General features: G+C 58.1%; 1 protein-coding gene across 1 annotated transcript in view; it reads right to left on the bottom strand.

Annotated features, from left to right (window-relative positions):
* Positions 1 to 54: 54 nt before the first annotated feature.
* CDH23 (cadherin related 23) overlaps positions 55 to 18,349 on the bottom strand; it is a 132,401-nt gene continuing 114,106 nt past the window's right edge. The window contains 33 exon segments of the mRNA XM_067000586.1: positions 55 to 1,113; positions 1,678 to 1,800; positions 1,886 to 2,015; positions 2,189 to 2,249; positions 2,425 to 2,465; positions 2,558 to 2,637; positions 2,775 to 2,895; positions 2,993 to 3,090; positions 3,394 to 3,650; positions 3,909 to 4,070; positions 4,187 to 4,450; positions 4,628 to 4,757; positions 4,946 to 5,056; positions 5,416 to 5,610; positions 6,175 to 6,386; positions 6,985 to 7,162; positions 7,539 to 7,658; positions 7,809 to 7,946; positions 8,231 to 8,400; positions 8,753 to 8,977; positions 9,335 to 9,451; positions 10,293 to 10,751; positions 10,954 to 11,157; positions 11,244 to 11,386; positions 11,388 to 11,505; positions 11,508 to 11,570; positions 12,187 to 12,289; positions 12,756 to 12,863; positions 13,184 to 13,393; positions 13,481 to 13,614; positions 14,625 to 14,805; positions 16,882 to 17,001; positions 17,086 to 17,307. Coding sequence (XP_066856687.1) covers positions 790 to 1,113; positions 1,678 to 1,800; positions 1,886 to 2,015; positions 2,189 to 2,249; positions 2,425 to 2,465; positions 2,558 to 2,637; positions 2,775 to 2,895; positions 2,993 to 3,090; positions 3,394 to 3,650; positions 3,909 to 4,070; positions 4,187 to 4,450; positions 4,628 to 4,757; positions 4,946 to 5,056; positions 5,416 to 5,610; positions 6,175 to 6,386; positions 6,985 to 7,162; positions 7,539 to 7,658; positions 7,809 to 7,946; positions 8,231 to 8,400; positions 8,753 to 8,977; positions 9,335 to 9,451; positions 10,293 to 10,751; positions 10,954 to 11,157; positions 11,244 to 11,386; positions 11,388 to 11,505; positions 11,508 to 11,570; positions 12,187 to 12,289; positions 12,756 to 12,863; positions 13,184 to 13,393; positions 13,481 to 13,614; positions 14,625 to 14,805; positions 16,882 to 17,001; positions 17,086 to 17,307 — 5,322 coding nt within the window. The 3' untranslated portion in view covers positions 55 to 789.

Raw genomic sequence — 18,349 nt, 5'->3', positions numbered from 1 at the left:
TTTAGTCTGTGTTTGCTGCCGGAGGCATGGCCAGGGAGGAAGGACGACAGACAGTTTAACCAAAGCCATAGAGAGTGTATTTCTGATTCCCGCAACAGACCATTCCCAAAACTCTCAACAAGGTTACGATGGGAAGCAAACCCCAAACGAACAAACCCGAAAGCAAGAGAGAGAAGGGGAAGGGGAAGGAAGGATACACACGAACACTCGACAGCCAGAAGCCCCCCGCTATTGTCAGTCTCTCTCTTTTTCCATGTCGTAACACATTTTGGTAAAGCCAGCAAAATGGAGAAATGTCTTCGGTTTTGGTCTTTCCTTGCCGGAAAGGTGACGACACACGGTAACACCAGAAGGGCTCTCACCCGGCCCCCCCGGTCCTGCGGTCGAGGTGTGATGGGTTTTGGTCCCCAGCGTGGTTTTTTGGGGGGCGGACAGCTTGTCAGGGCTCCCCAAAGCCTCAAGGCCATGCTGCTCCTTCGCCCCCGTCCAGCCTCGTAACGCTTGGATTCATTGCATTCACTCAGCACTGGTATTATTTAAAAAAAAAATCCTTTTTTTTAATAAGAAAAATAAAAAAAATTTAATGGTTTCATGGGTAAATGAGACGTGAGGAAGAGCAAACTGGTCCTGAGAGCCCTTTCCCGGGGCCAAGCTCTCCAAGGCTGCTGGATTGAAACACAGGGGATGGGGGGGCTGAGTGCCGGTCTTGGGTGCCCCCGGCCCCGCTGCGCCCCCCAGCTCCGTGCTCGTCCTCTGCCGCCCCCGGCCGGCCTCGAGGGGCTCCGCTGGTCATAGCTCGGTGATCTCCAGCGGGCTCTCCATGATCACCTCCCGCATCTTGTGCAGGGGGGTGGACTTGGCCGACTCGGTGCGGGCATTGTGGTCGCCGTAGCCCCCGCAGTCAGCGTTCAGAGTCTCCAGCGAGCGCCCCAGCACCTTCTGGTCATCCTCAGGCAGGCTGTTGAGGTCAGAGGCCAGCAGCGTGCCCGTGCTGCCGTGCACCACGTGGATGCCGTCGGGACCCTTCAGCTCCACCGGCTGCTTGTGCCGAAAGCGCAGGCTGCCCTGGCTGGGGCTGCGCTCCTCTTCCTCCTCCAGGTCCTTCTGGATGAGCTGCAAAAAGCCCACGGAGATGTCAGCACGCGTCCTAATTTCCCTCTGCAGTGCCCAGCGGGAGGCACCTGACCCTCCTCTTCCTCCGTGAGGCTGTGATCTCTCCCCCAGCTGGAAAAATGTTGTTTTGCTCATTTTGGGGAGCGGTTTTCAATGCCGGGTGGGGGGTCACCAGCAGCCACAGCCTGCGGGGCCAGGAAGACACACTGCATCCCAAAGGGCACGGCAAGCATCTCCCCATGCCCCCGCATGCCCCATCTACCTCCGTGACCGAGGAGCAGTCCCCCTGACTGGCGGTGGCCTTATGCACCATCCGCTGGGCAAAGAGCCTTTTCAAGCGCATGTAATCGTCCAGGACCACCTTCAGGAGAGAGCCCTGGGTGAATGGGCAGAGAGGATGGGTTACACCAGGGACACAGCTCTTTTTTTGGGGGGGGGAATTGACCCAATCCTGGTGTTTCTCGCAGCACAATCACCCTCTGGTGTGGCACCTGGAAACCAGAGCTGGGGGAAAAATGAGGGCAGCCCCTTGGTGAGGGATGCCCGGTGGGGGGGGCCGCTCACCTTGATGGGTCCCTCCCTCATGATCTGCCCCAGCTTGGCGATATTGTCGTACTCCTGGATGGCGGCACGCAGGTAACGGTCGTCCTTGGGCTTGGCGGCTGAGGGCTCTCTGCCGAAGGTGCCCTGTGGGAAGAGAGCGTGGCGTGGGGACGCGTGCGGGGCAGGGGGGTGCAGGGGAGCGTGCCGAGGGGTTGGGGCCATGTCTCACGTGGGTCCTGGCCGGGCTGTTCCACAGGTCGGTGATCTCGCTCAGGTTCTCGGGCAAGTCGTCCTCGTGCTCCGCCTGCGCCGCCAGCTCCATGGTGCGGCAGAAGGGGTCCAGCCACACTGGGTTGGCCCTGCCCGGGGACAGGAGCGGCACTCAGTGGCCACAAATGCCCATCTGAGTCCCTCCATCAAGTAGAGGCTGCGTCCCTGGCTGTAAAAGGTGGGCATCCCTCTTGGGAGCACCCCTGGTTCCTGCCACGTGCCGGGTAGTGAGGTGGGGAGCAGAGGGATGGGGAGAACTCACCCGTCAAAGGAGTACTTGTTGGTGTTCGGCATGTCCATGATGTCCATGAAGCCTCTGTTCCCTGCAAAAGGCATGGTGGAGGTTGCCCAGTGGCTGCAGGCTGAGCAGCGAATGGATGTGGGCATGGGACAGTGCTTCTTTATGGGCGAAAAACCCGAAAGTGACCAAAAGGGCTCCGGCGGTGAGAGAGACATGCTGAGATGGGGCTAGTGGCACGGAGCCTAGCTGCTGCTCACCTGTGGAGCCAGCCACGATGGCTTTCAGTTTCCTCTTGTGCCTGCAAAAAAAGGAAATATGTCAAATTTGGGACAAGAAAAAGGGAGATGCTCAGAAGGAGAGGGAGGTACAGGTCTGCAGGGCGCCACTCACACTGTGCGGTAGTACCAGTTCATGAGGATGAAAAGCATGGCGGCCAAGAAGAGCAGGACAGCCAGCACGATGATCGCCATCTGGGAGAGACAGAGGGCTAGCGGCAACCTCTGGCACCAATCCAGCACACAGCTGTGGGCACCCCCTCGCGGTTATTTGGGGCCAGCAGCTCCCCAGGCCTCGGGGTGGCCATCTCCAGCTCCAGCTGGACCTTCACCTGCAGGGCCGAGAGGTCATCCGGGGCCCGGGCGGTGATGGCGGGCTGCACGTCCAGCACGTTGTAGTTCCTGAAGAGGTTCCTCAGCTGCTCCTTGTTCTCATCGATCATCTGAATCACCCTGCAGAGAGGAGGGTGCTTAGGCATCTTGGTGTGTGTGGGGCTCCCCATGTACACGTGGGGCTCTGCGAGCCCAAGTGGTGGGCCAGGTGACATACCGCTCCACGTCCAGGATGCGGTTGGTCTCCCTGTTAACCACGTGGATCAGCAGCTCTGTCTGTGCAAAGTTCACCCGGCCCTTCTTGTCGACGTGGAACTGGGGAGAGACAGCAAGACCAAGGTCTTGCCTCCTGAGCCATCCCCAAGAGTGCTCCAAGGTGTGCTCATATGTCACCACCCACATTCATGTGGGGAAAACCAGTCTCCAGCATGGCCATGGCTGCTAGGGACACATTTGCAGCCCCATCACTGACCGGTTGGCTGAAGGTGGGATGATACTTCACCTTCACAACCTGGGGGAGCCTCTGCTTTGCCTCAACATTTCACCTTCAAAGGGCAGCTCCCAAGCAGTGTGTGAGGGTACCTCCCCCTCAAAGCAACCTCGTAGGCAGCCGGTTACCTGCACATCGTCTGTGTTGACGATGGCACCCGTGATGTTGGAGAGCAGGCTGATGAACTCCTCCTCGAACTGCCTGACCTTGTCGGGGATCTCGTTGATGATGATTTTGACCCGCTGGTCATCCCTCAGGATGTAAATCCCCACGATGGCTGTGTCGTTGTGGCCAACCAGGTCCGAGGCCATGACGTCCACCACAAAGTAGCCAGGGTTGTAGGCCGTGAAGAGGTCAAAGGTTCTCAGGATCCCATCAAGGGTCCCTGGTGGAACGATGGCCACAAGCCCAGGATTAGTGCAGTCACTTCGAGCCACCCACGTGAGGTCCCCGTGAAGGGACCTGCAAACCAGGGCTTGGCAGATGACCTACAGCAGCTCTTGCAAAGCCAGAGCCTGTCTTGTGGGTAAATGAAATAGGATGGAGGAACAGCAGTTGGCCATGCTGCTGGTGACCATGGGGGGGACATCTTCAGCCATGGGACCCTCCCTGGCCCATGCTCAGCGGCGTGCAGGCTACTCACCGATGCTGAAGATGTTGGCCACCTCCTCTGAGTCGTTGGAGTGCTGCTTGATGTAGCGGATCCCCAGGATGTTGTAGAGGACCAGGCTGTTGTTGCCCACGTCAGCATCCACTGCCACGACCCTGATCAGCTCTGATCCCACCTTGGCGTCTGTGGCAACCCCTTTGGGAGAGAGATGGAACAGAGACCTGGGGCTGGGCTGCTCCCCCAGCCAGCTAGGCTAGTCCCGGAGCATCCCTGGCTCCAGGTGCCCCCCACCGGCCCCAGGCACCCCTTACCCGCCGTGTACTCTGACTTGGTGAACTGGGGGGACTGGTCATTGATGTCATCCAGGAAGATCCGCACCTCCTGAAGGGTCAGGTCCGTGCTGAGGTCCCAGGGCTGTGCCCTGCCCGCACGCTGGCCCCGGGGCGGGGACCAGTTCCTCTGGCTGGATGCTTTGACAATGAGGGAGTAGAAGGGCTCCTTCTCGCGGTCCAGGTCCCGCAGGACCTGCAGCTTCCCCTCCCGGCTCAGCTGGAAGTTGCTCTCCCGGTTCCCAGCTGCATGTGGACAGGAGATACGAGTTACCAACCTTTAGGTTCAGCATCTCATTTACCCCCTTAGAAGCATAGCAAGTAGCCATCAGGTGCAACACAAACCCTCAGCGAGGGGTGTGCAGGTTTGGGACGGCAATCACCCCCTTCCTTGCCCAGCTGTGCCGTGTGTCCCCACCTCACCTGCTATGAAGTAGTAGACGATGGCGTTGGAGCCCTCATCTGCATCCACTGCCCCGGTGACATTGCCCACCACTGTGCCGGGCCGCGAGTGCTCAGGGACGGAGAGCACCTGGTACTGGGGACTGTCCCTCTGCCAGAGCACGGGAGAAGGAAGGGGAGGGTTAATGCAGCATGTGAGCTGTGGGTGGACTTTTTTCTGCTTTGAAAGGCTAGAAGTGGAAGAATGCCACCATGCACCCCGCGGTGATGCCCAGTGGCACGTGCTCCACCACGTGTGTCCCCAGCCCAGCACCCCCTGTGCCCTCCCTGGTGCCTTACGGGTGGCCTGAAGAAGATGGGCTCATTGTCATCGATGTCATCGAGCGCGACCTGGAGGGGCTGCATGGTCTCATAGGCTGGTTGGCCCTGGTCGCAGGCCACAATGATCAGCTGGGGAGAGAGGCAAAAGCGCCGTCCTGGGCAAAGCCACGGGGGCAAGGAGGGTGCGGAGACATTGCTGAGCAGGGACAGAGAGGGGACGGCTGGGCAGCAGAGGGCTTTTGTGGAATTTAACCGGGAGGTGGCCCACCGTGTCCTCCAGGATGCAACTCTTCTGGTGGCCCACCTCCCAGTCGCACCACATCCCTGTTGCATCCTCTGGTGGCGCTTGCTAACCACCTGGCTCCTTGCTAAGGTGGTGGTGTGACATCTCCACCACGGGGCCAGCAGTCACCATCCCCGCCGCAGGGTCTGCATCCCACCAGCCCAGCCCATGGACCATCCCGCAGCTGTGCTGCCGCCTCGCTCACGTTGTATACCGCCTGCTTCTCCCGGTCCAGCCGCATGGCCGTCTGGATCAGCCCGTTGACGGCGTCGATGCTGAAATACTCCCAGTCCTTGTTCCCAGCCCCGGTTTTCAGCAGGTTGTACAGCACCGCCCCGTTGAGGCCCTCGTCCTTGTCCGTGGCATAGACCTCATAGACATTGGACCGCAGAGGGATCTCCTGTTGGCACATGGGCAGCCCCTCAGCCCCAGCCCTGCACGCCAGCCCCTGCACCACCAGCCCCTCCAAACCCCCTTGTTTTGGCTCGTGCTGCCCAAATTTGGCCCCAAAGGGGAAACGTGGAGTTGTGATTTCCTTTGGCACAGTCGCAGCTCTAGGGACTTGTCGGAACCAAGCCCAGCTTCTCAGAAAGGAGAAACGTCTTAAATGTCAGCGTTTTGACCCGTGTTTATGAACATGCTCGGCATGCAATGGCCGGCCGTTTCCCTATTTTGCGTGCTGCTGGGGTTTCTGTTCCCCAGGATGCCCCTCTGGCTCTGCTCAGATGCTGGTCTAGCATCTGGAGATGTTTGTCAGCAGAGATGCCCTCCCTGCTCCAGGAAACCCTTCCAGTCTCCACCACGAGCAAGTATGACCCAAACCTTCTTGCCATGTGCTAAACCAGGGTCCTGTTTCATCCCCGGTGGAGATGGAGAGTGGGTTTGGCCACCAGCAGGCATGCTCTTGGGCACGGCCTTGGTGTGCCATGATTTGGTGTGCACCACGAGACCCAGGTGTATGTACCTCCTTGATGTGCAGGATGGTGCCGTTGGGTGGGCGGACGAAGACGGGGCGGTTGTCATTAATGTCGATGACCTCCACGTGGAGCATGGTGGTCCCCCAGAGGGCGGGATGCCCCTTGTCTGTGGCCACCACTGTCAGGTTGAATCTCTCATAGGACTGCAAGCGCCGCCGGGACGTGACTAGCCCGGAGTCTTTATTGATCTTGAAGGCCTCTGGGGACAGACCAAACATATCTCTGGCTCAGGACGCTTGACACCAGATAAACTGTGAGCGGTATGCATTAGAAACCAGCCTACCAGGTGAAGCACACCCCTTGCTGGTGGGAAATCCCTACAATGGGGTGATGGAGCAGAGCTGGCTGCCCAAAGCAGGGGTGCGGGTGCTCTCGGGGTGCTATTTTGGAGCATCCCTGCCCCCTTGGGTGCTGAGTCCCTGCATCTTGGGGGGATGCTATTTTGCTATCTACCTGCATCCTTCTAGCCCTTGTTGGCTTTCCTCTGAGGTGTGCAGTGAGTTTGCTCCACGACACAGGTTACATTTCTGTGTGCTGAAAACCCAGGGAAAGATGGCTGGGGGGGAAGCCGAGGCTGGGCTGCAGGATGAAGACGGGCAAAGCTTCAACACGTCACGCCACGAGGAACTGGGAATGGTGGAGCAATACCGAAAGCGGCTGTTCCCGGGATAGCACGCACAGCCTTGATGCTAACCAGCCACCAGGCACTGAAAGTGTGGCTTGGCCCCTACAGCTCCTCACTGCAACCCTGCACGAGCCCTGTCCATGGGTAGGAGCTCCCCACCAGCAGCACCTACCTGCTCCAGGGCCCTCGATGCTGTAGGTCACCACGCCGTTGTCCCCTTCGTCCAGGTCCGTTGCGGTCATGGTGATCACTGATGTCCCTGACGGCTCGTTCTCATAGACGCTGGTGCTGAACTGGCTCTTGCTGAACTGGGGCCTGAAGTCGTTGATGTCCAGGACGGTGATCAGCACCTTCGACAAAGCCCAGTGCACTGGGTCACGCGAGGATGGAGCCCCTGCCGTGACCGGCACCAGGGCGCAGTGCCCTTCCTGCTATTCGTCTCACTCTGCTGGCCCAATTCCTGCCTCCAACAATGGGGACAGACGTGGCCGGGGCACCCATTCACTCCGCGGCTGGCCGGAGCACTCACAGACAATAGCATCGCCCTCTCCTGCCCCTCCTGCTCCGTCCCCTCCCATGGATGCTTGGTGCATAGCGCCTTTCATTCACCCCACCACTCTTGTTTTCTGGGGTCCTCCACTTTTCTTTCTGGCTCATTTCTCCCCGGGCCCACCAGCAAGATTTAACACCTTGTAGGGCACGGCACAGGAGTGGTGGTGGCCCTACCTGCACTGAGTTCTCCCGACGGTTACTGGGGATGTCCCCAGGGTTGTCCCTGGCCACAGCTGTCAACGTGTAGTGATCCTTCTTCTCCCGGTCCAGGGCCGACAAGATGTAGATGTCCCCCTGCAGCACACAGAGACCTCCAGGTGGGTCTGGTCCAGCAGAACTGCTACTCGAGCAGAACGTGAGGTGCAGGAGCAAGGCTGTCCCACAAGGTGGGATCATCTCATCCTCTTTTTCCCTCCTCTGCTCCAGCCTCAGCTGGCTCCTTACCGTGTTGGGATTTATCCCAAACTTGCCCTCTCCATCCCCCAGGCTGTACTGGATGAGAGCAAAACGCCCAGAATCCGCATCCGTGGCCTTGACCCTCAGGATGACCGTACCCAGTGGCACATCCTCGAAGACAGCTTTCTGCAAAAAAGGGAGCAGGGAGAGCTGGTTGTTGCACCGTGTGCCATTTTAGTAGGAACAGGGTGTTAATATCCGCTAATCCACCAGTGCGATGCTCATGTGAGTGCACCTCAACCATCCCGGCAGGTCTCAGCCTGGTGACCCTGCCCATAACAAGACATTCACATGCAGCATGTCGGCGTGCTGACCATCTTCTTTAGATGGTTCAGGCACAGACGGGGTGGTGGTGACCCCGGAGAACCCCCAGCTCTCCACATGGACTCAAAAAGGGGAGCCCGGATCACCTGGTAGGAGGGCTGGCTGAAAATGGGGTTGTTGTCGTTGATGTCCACTATCTGGAGGTACACGGGGATCTCGGCTGATCTGCGGGGAGAGCCGTTGTCGGAAGCGCGGACGGTGAAGTTCAGCCACTGCACCTCCTCATAGTCCACCGTCCTGTTGGCCACGACCTTCCCTAGAAGACGGCAGACCCTGAAATGAGAACCCTGCCCCCAGGTCCCCTCCTGACGGCCTTCTCTCCACACAGGACATGGCGATGGAATAAAGGGAGAGAAATGAATTAAAGAAACCTTCCAAGGCTGCCGACCATGAGCTGGAAATCAGACACAGCACTTTCATAGAGCTCCCCCTCTACTTGATGGAGAGTTTTTGCCCTCTGTTGCCAAATCCTGGCCAAATTTCTCATAGAAGGAGTGTAGCTTAGGCCTTTTAGTAACGGGGCTGTGCCAAGGGACTGCAAACACCCCACCTCTTCCCCCATCCCTCTCACGGGCCTTGCGGGGCTCGCACCTCCCCAGGCCACCAACCTGCCGACTGATCCTCGAGGCAGGCATAGCCTTCTGGGGAGAGGTCCAGCAGCTCGTAGGTGATCTGCCCGTTGGCACCCTTGTCTGGGTCCACGGCTGAGATGGAAATGAGTGTGGTGCCCTGCGTGGCTCCCTCCAGGATGCGCTCAGTGAAGTACGTGACCCCGAATGGGCGGAAGCGGGGTGTGTTGTCGTTGACGTCCAAGACATTGACTGTCAGCTTGGCTGTGGAGGCCAAAGGGGAAGAGAAGAGGGAGAAGAGGAAGAGGAGAGGTGAGACAGAGAAGGGAAGGAAGGATGGAAGAAATCCTTCCTAAAAAATCAAACATGGTCCTAAAAAGCAAGCATGAAACTCCAGGAAAGCCAACTGAAGTGGCTCACCAAGAGCAATGGCAATATTCAGCTGGGACAAAATTAACTGAGCTGGGACAGGGGTGGGACAGCCCCACCTTCACACCTTCTTGCACATGTGCCTGGCTCAGTGATGATGGCCAAGGGCCAGGAGGCTGTGCTGGTGGCCGGGAAAGGCAATGTGTGTCCCTGTGCTGCTTGGCCTCCTCCATGGCAAGGGTCTATGCTTACCATTGGGCACGCTGACCGAGCGGTCGATGACTTCGCTGGCATTGTCATGGACAGAGATGGTGACCTCGTACGTGGCCACTAGTTCTCTGTTGAGAGGAGTTTTGATCTTCACAGCTCCTGGGAAGCCAAAAAGACTGGGGTTAGAGTCGTGCACCTTGCTGAGGCCCGGGCAGGTCGGTCGGCACCAGCTGCTGAATCCTCCTCTGTGCTTGCTCTCCTGTCTCTCCAAAGGCTGACCAGGGAAAAATATTTGATAGCTATGTGAGGAGATGACTTCCTTCCATCCTGTGCTCTCCATCACCTGCCTTCCTGCCTGCTCCACTCTGCCCAGCCTCCTGGGTCTCACGCTCCTCGGCTGGGGTTTGGGTTGTGCAGAAGAGAGGGGTTTGGGAGCAGCTTCTGCTGCATGGTCCCCATCCACCTTCACACAGCATCCAGGCATCTTTAGGAAACTTTTCCCACGTCCTTTCCATCAAAGCAGTTTTTCTGTTTCAGACCAGCTCTGTGCTTCCAAAACTCACAAGGGGAGGCTCCTGGTCCTTCTTCCCTTGGGGCAGAGCCCACCAGGCACCACCTACACCAGTCCCCTCATCCCAGTCCCCCCCAGCAAGGGTGCCCGTGGCCGGTCTGTGAAGGCTGAGCAGCCACTACCCTCCTGTGATGGTGATGGGTGAGATGGAAAGAGACGACGGATGGCATGGGGAGAGAAACGTGCACAGACACTGAGACAAACCTGGTGAGCCGAGAGCCGGAAAAAGGAAAGAAAAGGGTTAGATAAGCTGGTTGGCCAGAGGCAGTGGGGAGAGAGGGCAGGGTAAGACGGGGCAGCTGGAGGACGAGAGTGGGGAGGCAGGAGGCGAGCATCATCTCGGACACCTACCTCCAGGTAGAGAAGAAGAAGAAGCAGAAGCAAGGAGAGGGGTCCGCACCGCCCGTGTTGCCCGTCCCGCTCTCCTACCTGTCCTAAAATCCACCGTGAATGTTCCTTGCTGGTTGGGTACCAGCGCGTCCGTGTCATCACGGGCCACGATCTCCAGCAGGTAGTACTCCAGGCGGGGATGGAGGTCCCGGTCGATGGCAGTCACCTCGGCCACCACGGTGCCAGGGGCGGCTGACTCGGGCACGCTGACTGTCTGGATGGGGTTGACGAATTCGGGCCGGCAGTCGTTGACATCGTCGATGATGATGCTGACGGTGGCGGTGCCCGAGAGCGCCGGTGTGCCCTGGTCCACAGCCACCACCGTCAGCCGGTAGACGTCCCGCTCCTCCCGGTCGATGCTGAGGTTGGCCACGCGGATCACCCCGGTGGCGGCGTCGATCAGGAACCTGTCCTGGCCCCCGCCTTCAATCCGGTAATCCAGCTGTTTGTTGAGGCCACTGTCTGCATCCGTGGCTGTCACGCGGAGGACGGAAAAGCCTGAGAAGGGGGGACACAGCCCTCTAAGGCAAGGGATGGAGGACAGCAGCAACCAGCCCCCATCCCAAGGAAATACCACCAAGCAACATGGGCAGCCCATTCCCAAATTTTCCCTTCAACCGCAACCCAGCCAAGTCCTGAAGGTTGGAAGCTGTCTCTTCAGGGTCCCACGGGGACATGCAGATGTCGTCCCTGTCCTCACCTGGGGGGCTGTTTTCCCGCAGCCGTGCCGTGATGGACATGGGCTGGAAGATGGGGTGGTTGTCATTGTCATCCAGGACGGTCACCGTGAGGCGGGCAGTACTGTTCAGCCCCCCGATGTCACGGGCCACTAGCATGAACTCCAGCAGAGGGTCTGGCAAAGCTTCTCGGTCTATCACACCACCAGGCTTCACCGAAATGACACCTGGAGAAGCAGAAAAGCCGAGTGACAGACCCCACATCTGCCTGGTGGCCCTGGGCTGGGGACAGGAGCCTGCCAAGCCACCTCACCTGTCCTGTTGTTGATAACAAAGAGGACCGGGGATGTCCCCAAGAGTTCGTAGGTCACCACGGCGTTGCTGCCCTGGTCGCCGTCCAGAGCTAGGATGGGTCCATTGAGCACAGTGAGTGGAGTCCCTGGATGGGACAACAGGGGTTAGGGAGGGTGGCAGCCCCCCGTGGGGTCCCCTGTCCCCCTCCCAGCCCGGTGACGCATGAAGGACAGCAATGAATGAATGGAGGAGGTGACAGAGCGGGGCCTTTCGGGGTGCGAGGGGGTGGCTGCTGCAGCCTTGCAGACCGGCACGCGGGGCCCAGGCGTGGCGGCGGGGTGTCCGGCTAAAAACAAACAGACAGACAGACACATCCGTCAGTCCCGATGGGTTTCACAGGAGGGGAGCTCCTGGAGGTGCCCAAACCCTTTGCCTGGGAGCAGCTACCAGCTGGGTGGGGAGACACCTGAGGTCTTGGAGCAATTTAAACGGCTGGAAGGCAGAAAAACACAGAAATAGGAGGGATATTCCTAGCTCTTTGGCTGAGGGATGTCTACCTGGACAGGCTGGACTGTTTTATCTCCACCCTATGAAGCAAGGCAACTCCAGGTGCTGGTACTGGAGACGTGGCACCCCGTCCCCCACAAGACCCCACTGTTTGGGGGCTGCCCACATGGCTCAGCTCAGACCATGGGCGCAGCATCTTGTTCTCTGCTGCTGAGCAATTCCCAAGTAGGTCCGATTTGTTGCACGATTGCGTCTTGCCTGAGCCAAGAAGGGCTTCCACAGGTTGCATGGACAAAAGCCATGGTCTCCTCAAGGCTGACCTCCCATCCTGCTCAGCACCCCTTCCCACTGACCTGCAGCCTTGCCCTGCACCATGGCACCATTGGAGCCCAGCCCGTGGTGGCCAGGAGACACTTCCCCTTGCCCGGCCCCAAAGCGAGCGAAGAGAGGCATACCCGGGGGTGAGTTCTCCATCACCTCAGCCTGGTAGGAACTCTGGGTGAAGAGGGGGTGGTTGTCATTCTCATCCGCAATGGAAATGACTAGCAGGTCGAAATCCTAAAGGTGTGTGAAGGAAAACGGGAACAAGAGGGTGATGACTACAATGTCCTTTCCTCAAGCTCGCCTCCCACCTCTCCTCCCCAGACCACCCTGGACGGTCTGCAGGGACCCCGACTATAGGGTTGGGCTCTTCCCACCCCATGCCCCAAAGGGTGACATTTGGGACATCCTGGAAGATGTCATTGTGGTTGGCCAGCTCTCTAGCCTGACCCTGGCCCACCTTCCATGATGTCTACTGCTGTCACGTGGGGTCAACATGAAATGTTGGACGTGCCCTAAGACCTACTGGTCTCATTCTCTGCTGGTGGGGAGGTTGCAGCCCCCTCCTTGTGCCCCTCAGATTTTTTTGGAGGGTGTGGCTGCTGTTGGAAATGCATTCCGTTTTCTGGCCATGGCTGGGGCCCCTTCTCCCACCCGCCCTGCCTCCGGCACAACTGGCGGCCCCGTCAGTGTCCATAATTACCCGCCTGGCATTGCGTATGTTCTCAGGGTTGTCCTTCACCGTGATGGTCAGCCTGTACTCTGCCACCCGCTCCCGGTCCAAGGGGCGGTTTACATAGATGATGCCGGTCTATGGAGAAAAAAGGGAGAAAATAGGTACAAGGGACATGAGGTGGGCTTCTCCTGTTGGAGAAGACATCCTAGGGACGGCAGAGCTAGACCAGAGCAGCCCTGCCTGGTGCCGTGAGGTCCTTGAGGTCCCACCAGCCTGTAGATCCCTATACACCTGGCTTGGTGCCTGTCCCATGACTCCATAATCCCCATCCTCCTTAGCTCTGGGGAGCCCTACACCCTTCCCAGGGTGCAAGTCAACACATGGGGTGAAAGAGGGAGCTGTGTCCACACGTGGTGCCCACCCTCCACCTCCTGGCCCCCACCCGCAGGGCGTACGGTGCTGTTGATGTAGAAGGCACTCTCCGTGTTGCCAGCGGTGATATCGAAGGTGAGGAGGGCATTTGGCCCCTTGTCCGCGTCCCGGGCGAGGACGCGGGTGACGAAGCTGGAGACGGGGGCGTGCTCACTGAGGGTGAGGTTCATCGGCAGGTTGAGGAGCACGGGGTCATTGTCGTTGATGTCCAGCACACGCACACCCACCACCATCTGCCGGGGCAGAGAAGAGCTGTGGGTTTGGGGCACCTATTCCCATCCCTCCCTCCCATGTTTTCTATTCCCGGGCACAGGACTCACTGTGGAGCTGAGCGGGGGCACGCCCCGGTCCCGGGCAGCGATAGTGAGGTTGTAGAAGGGGATGTTCTCCCGGTCCAGCTCGGCATCCTTCCGCACCCGCAGCTCCCCTTCCACCGGGGAGATCACAAACTCCCCTGCCGGCGACAGTGGGACCATGGCTCGCGCTGGGCCACCACTGGTGTCCCACATCGTGGCTTCCCGAGGCGACAAGGGGACGGGCACCATGGGCTCTGGCCACAGGGAGGGGTGAGCTTTGTGGGTTTGGGGGCTGCACCCCCCCATTATTAGTGGGATGAAGCAGCTGGGGTCTATGCAGGCACCAGCAGGAGCAGGTAGGTGGGCTGAATGGCCAAAAGCGAGGTGCTCGTGGCCCTTTCTGGAGATGCCAAGAGCCCTCCAAGCACCTGCTGTGCCTGGGCAGGGGGGCTACATGGCATGGCCCCTCCGCCGCCCTCCCCCCGAGCCAACAGGCTGCATCCTGCTTGTTCTGGAGACATTTTGCAGCCAGGGCCAGCTGGTAGACGGGACAGGGCTTTGTCTTGCAGAAACCTTGGCTGAAGTCACCACGGCAGTAGCTGTGTCCCCACAGCTGCCACGCGGCCGGGGACACCCGCAGCTGCTCTGCCATCTGCTCCGGGGCTGCCTGGCTTGAGCTGCAGCTTTGCTGCGAGTTGCAGAGACCCCCCAAAACACCCTGCAGCCCCTGCAATGGGGCTGTGCCTTTCTCGTTTCTCTTTCTGCACTATTTATTTTTGTTTGGCGTTTATTGTTCAGCAGATTCCTCCCCCTTTCCCCTGGGCTGGGTTTGCACAAGCCCGGGCGCCCCCTCCCCGGACACTAACAGGTTAAGTTTCCTGTTGCTCAAACAGGATTTCCTGGTGTCGAAAGGCTGAATTTGCAGAAGCAGCCTGCTGGGAGGATGGCTTTTCTGAAACGCTTCCGCCCCGCTCTCCTCCACCCACCCCCTCCCTGCCTGGTGGCAAGCCTCTGCTTGGAAAAAAACCCCACAAAATAAAGCAAAAATGGACAGCAAACTTCTTTGCCAAAAACGTGGGGTTACGTCCCGTGCTCCTCTGCAGGGGCAGAGGGATGGAGACGTGCCACCAGCTGTGGTGTGAAGCCTGGGAGATGCCACCCTGCTCACCAAGAGGGTCCCCAGCGACGATGCTGTACTCCACCTGCCCGCTGGGCCCTGAGTCCCCATCGTGGGCCAGGAAGGTCCACACGCGTGGGCCAGGTTGCCCTTCGGTGACGTCAAAGGGACCTTCATAGGGCCGCGGGAAGGTGGGACAGTTGTCGTTGATGTCGTTGAGGTTCACCAGCACCTGTGGGTGAGGGGAGAAGGTGGAGAGGGAGGTGAGTGGAGAGGGGACCAGCTCCGGGCTCGTTGCCGGATGGGTGAGCTTGGTGAGCCACAGAGGGACAGCATCACCAAGTACTTCCCAAATACTTCTGGCTTAGCTCATCCTACCCCTGAAACTTAAAATCCAGCCACACACAGCTGGGGCTCTGTCAAACCTCTGGGCTGCGCACCACAAGGGGGAAGGCAAAGCCCAAACCAGATGTTCTCCACATTCGCATCCTGGCATCAAAATGTCCTCCAACCACCTTCTCCACTGCTGGAGGAGAGGGCGAGCAAGGAAGGACCCCAAATGAGCTCGAAAAGATGACAGAAATGCACTTGGCCACCAAAAGCATGAGTTCAGAGAGCCGTTCTCTGCAGGCTTTCTCGCGCCTTTTCCTCCGGGACATTTCAAGGGCTTCGTTTCAATGAGCAGACCAAAAAAAAAAATTGAGCATGCTTTTTCAGTCAAACATAAACCACCACCAACGCAGCTGGCTCACCATCCCTTTCCATGACACACTCAGCTGGCCAGAAACGATGGCTGGCCAGCAGCACTCCTACAGTTCTCCAAAGGGAAAAGCAGCAACAACTTCGGGACACAGCTGAGCACGGTGTCACCAGGGGAGTACCGCCACTGGGGCCAGCAGCCAAGCCGAGCTCCAGCCTTGCAGGGATTTGGCTTTTTAACTGAGTCACCCTACACAGAAGGCATTTTTATACGTCTATACCATGCTATATTGCAAAGTGTTAAACCCTTCAGGGCACTTGTGTAGTGGAAAATGCCTGCATGATGAAGAGAGTCTCCGGTGGCTAGTAAAAGGTTGCACTTATTGAGCACTCCTCTGCCTCGCATCTCCCGGCTACATGGGTAAGAGAGAGACACTGAAAATGAGGAGCTTTTGACCTCCTGAACTGAGGGTAGTAAAACCCATCAGATGGACGTTTGATACTGGCTAAGTCTGATCTTTAAAGACTTTATCTGAGTCTCTGCTCCGTCTCCTAGCAGCGGAGAAAACAAACACTGGCACGCCTTATCAGGGAGATGGATTTCCCATCACTCGCTATCCAAAATAATCACTAAATCTTCTCCTAAAAGCTTTGCCTTCAAGCTGTGCTGGCAGAAGCCCCATGGACTGTGAAGGGAGGTTCCTGTTCCGTCTAGCTTTGGTCCTCATGGCTGATGGGACTTCCAGGTTCACATCTCAATGAGACAAGAGAGAGGAAAGGTCTGCCTTCGCCTGCAGCACGCCAAGAGCCTTCCCTGCCCGCAGCAGAGCCCTAGGTCACCAGGTTTTCAGTGCAGTTTTCCTGGTCAGGAAGGCATCTGCAGCAACATCAGAGGAGTCTGGCTGAAGGCTTCCCTCTGCCCAGGCAGCACAGAGCTATGACACTCACAGGGACAGATTTTAACCATGGAAATCTCTCCCACTGCTATCTCCCCTCCAGTTTCTCTCTCTCTCTCTTTTTTTTTTTTTTTCCCTGCACAGAAAAACTTAACTACTTCTGGGAGACTGTAAAGTGCTTGGCTCAATATCTGTGTCATGACAGGGAGCCGAGGCAGAAGGTCTAAATCGGTCCCTTTCACCTGCAGGCTCCAAAATCACTCTGGACAAGGACAATGCCCGCTGTACAACCCATCACATTTCGATTTAGGCCACAGCAATAATCAGTGTACTCAATTCATGCAAAACATGTGTTTTGGAGCTGCTAGTCCACTGCCCTGCTCTTTGAGCGGCATGCTAAGTTCAGGTCACCGTGGTCCAGAAGAAATGGAAGAACTATGGAGAAAAGCAACAAAAAGTGACAAGAGACTTTACATAACCTCCCTACGGGGCACAAAAATTGAGTTTAAAAAACAGATGAATAATCTGAGAAGATTGCGTGGCCTGGCCCAACCATGAGCAACCCGTGCCATGTCCCTGTTTTGCAATCCCCATGATGGAGCAGCAACTGGGCCAACTGGGAAGAGCTGGTGGCCACTGGGAAGGAGATGTGAAACTGCTCACACGAGGGGGAACTCCTGGACCCTAAGGACGCCATGGTGTCGCAACCCTACCGTGGCGGTGGACGTCAGGCGGCGCGAGGCAGCGGGACACTGGTCCGTGGCAGTGACGACCAAGGTGTAGCGCCCGTGGCTGATCTCATAGTCCAGCTCCTTCAGGGTGCGGATCTGCCCCTGCAGGACCAAGAGACAGCGGCCAGGGGTGAGGGATGAGGGAGAAGGGCACAGCCTGTCTGGGGACGGTGTCCTTATACTGACCGTGGTGCTGTCGATGTGGAAGGTACCCAAGATGTTGCCTTCGGTGATGGCATATGCAACCGTGCCGTTGGGCCCCTCGTCCAGGTCCAGGGCCTGCACGGTGACCAGGGTGGCGTTGAGGGTGGCAGGGCCCTCGTCCAGTGTCACCTCGTAGAGCTGCTGCTGGAAGGTGGGGGCGTTGTCGTTCTCGTCCAGGACGGTGACGTACACCGTGGTGGTGGCCTGCGGGACGTGGGGACATGGTGGTGAGCCCCGTGGTGGGGTGGGCTCTGCAAGGCCCAGAGCTGGCGGGGTGAGGCTTGACCCATCAAGGTCAATGACCAACTTGGGGTCAACCTTATTGAGAGAAGCATGAGGTATTGCCTTAAAACAAAGTGAGCCCGGCTGCAGAAACATCTCCAGGAGGAGGCAGTGGCTGGGAGCAGGTACTGAGCTAAATGCACAGGGGTTAAATCACACCGTTCTTCCCAAGCACAACACGCCCTGGCAGCATCTCTCCTTTCCCCCCAAAAGCCAAAAATTGATAATCATTGAGCCTCACTTCCTTTGGGATAGGTCTCTGCAGGTGACGCTGGGGACACCTTGGTCACTACTACTGAGGGTGGCAGCATGGTAGGATGGAAAACACCCTGAGATGCTGCTGCTTGGCTCAGAGGAAGAACAAAAAAAGAACTTCTCAGACCTTCTTTTGCAGGGGGACAGGTGGGACATTTTCACCAGCTCCAGGAAAGAGCTTTGCACGTGAGCACACTGCAGCTCCCTCTCAGGTTGTGACTGTCACAAAAACCCCTCTGGATTTGCACCCCCACCTTCCCCCACTGACTAGTTTCCTCCTTCCAGACAGGGGTTACATCTTCGACAAGAGATTCACAGAAGCGTTTGCCATAAAACCACAAGCTGCGCAGCTACTTTTCTATTTCCCTGCACGCTCAAACACTCAGAGCAGGTTGTCAGCAAGGTTTTAGGCGGTTTGCAAACCTCCAAGTGACCCCGGGCTCCACTATAAAGGGACCAGGAGCTTGTCTCTTTGCAAGGAGGTGGCCCTGGCTGCACCCGCTGAGCTTTGAGCTTGAGTGAACTGAGAGCCCGCAAGATAAGCAGGCACTTGCATGAAGCTGCGGGGCACCATGTGCATGGGACGTGGCTGGAGAGGATGCGCTCAGCACACACCACAGGGACATTGCACGCTTCGGATGCCACCAGGGATGGGATTTCTCCGGCTGCCACTGGGCTGTTTGCTACTCGAGCACTTTCTGCACAAAGC

This window comes from Anser cygnoides, chromosome 7 (assembly GCF_040182565.1).
Source record: "Anser cygnoides isolate HZ-2024a breed goose chromosome 7, Taihu_goose_T2T_genome, whole genome shotgun sequence".
NCBI classification, from domain to species: domain Eukaryota; kingdom Metazoa; phylum Chordata; class Aves; order Anseriformes; family Anatidae; genus Anser; species Anser cygnoides.
Note: the sequence above shows the minus strand (reverse complement) of the source record. Positions and strands in the feature narration are given on the sequence as shown.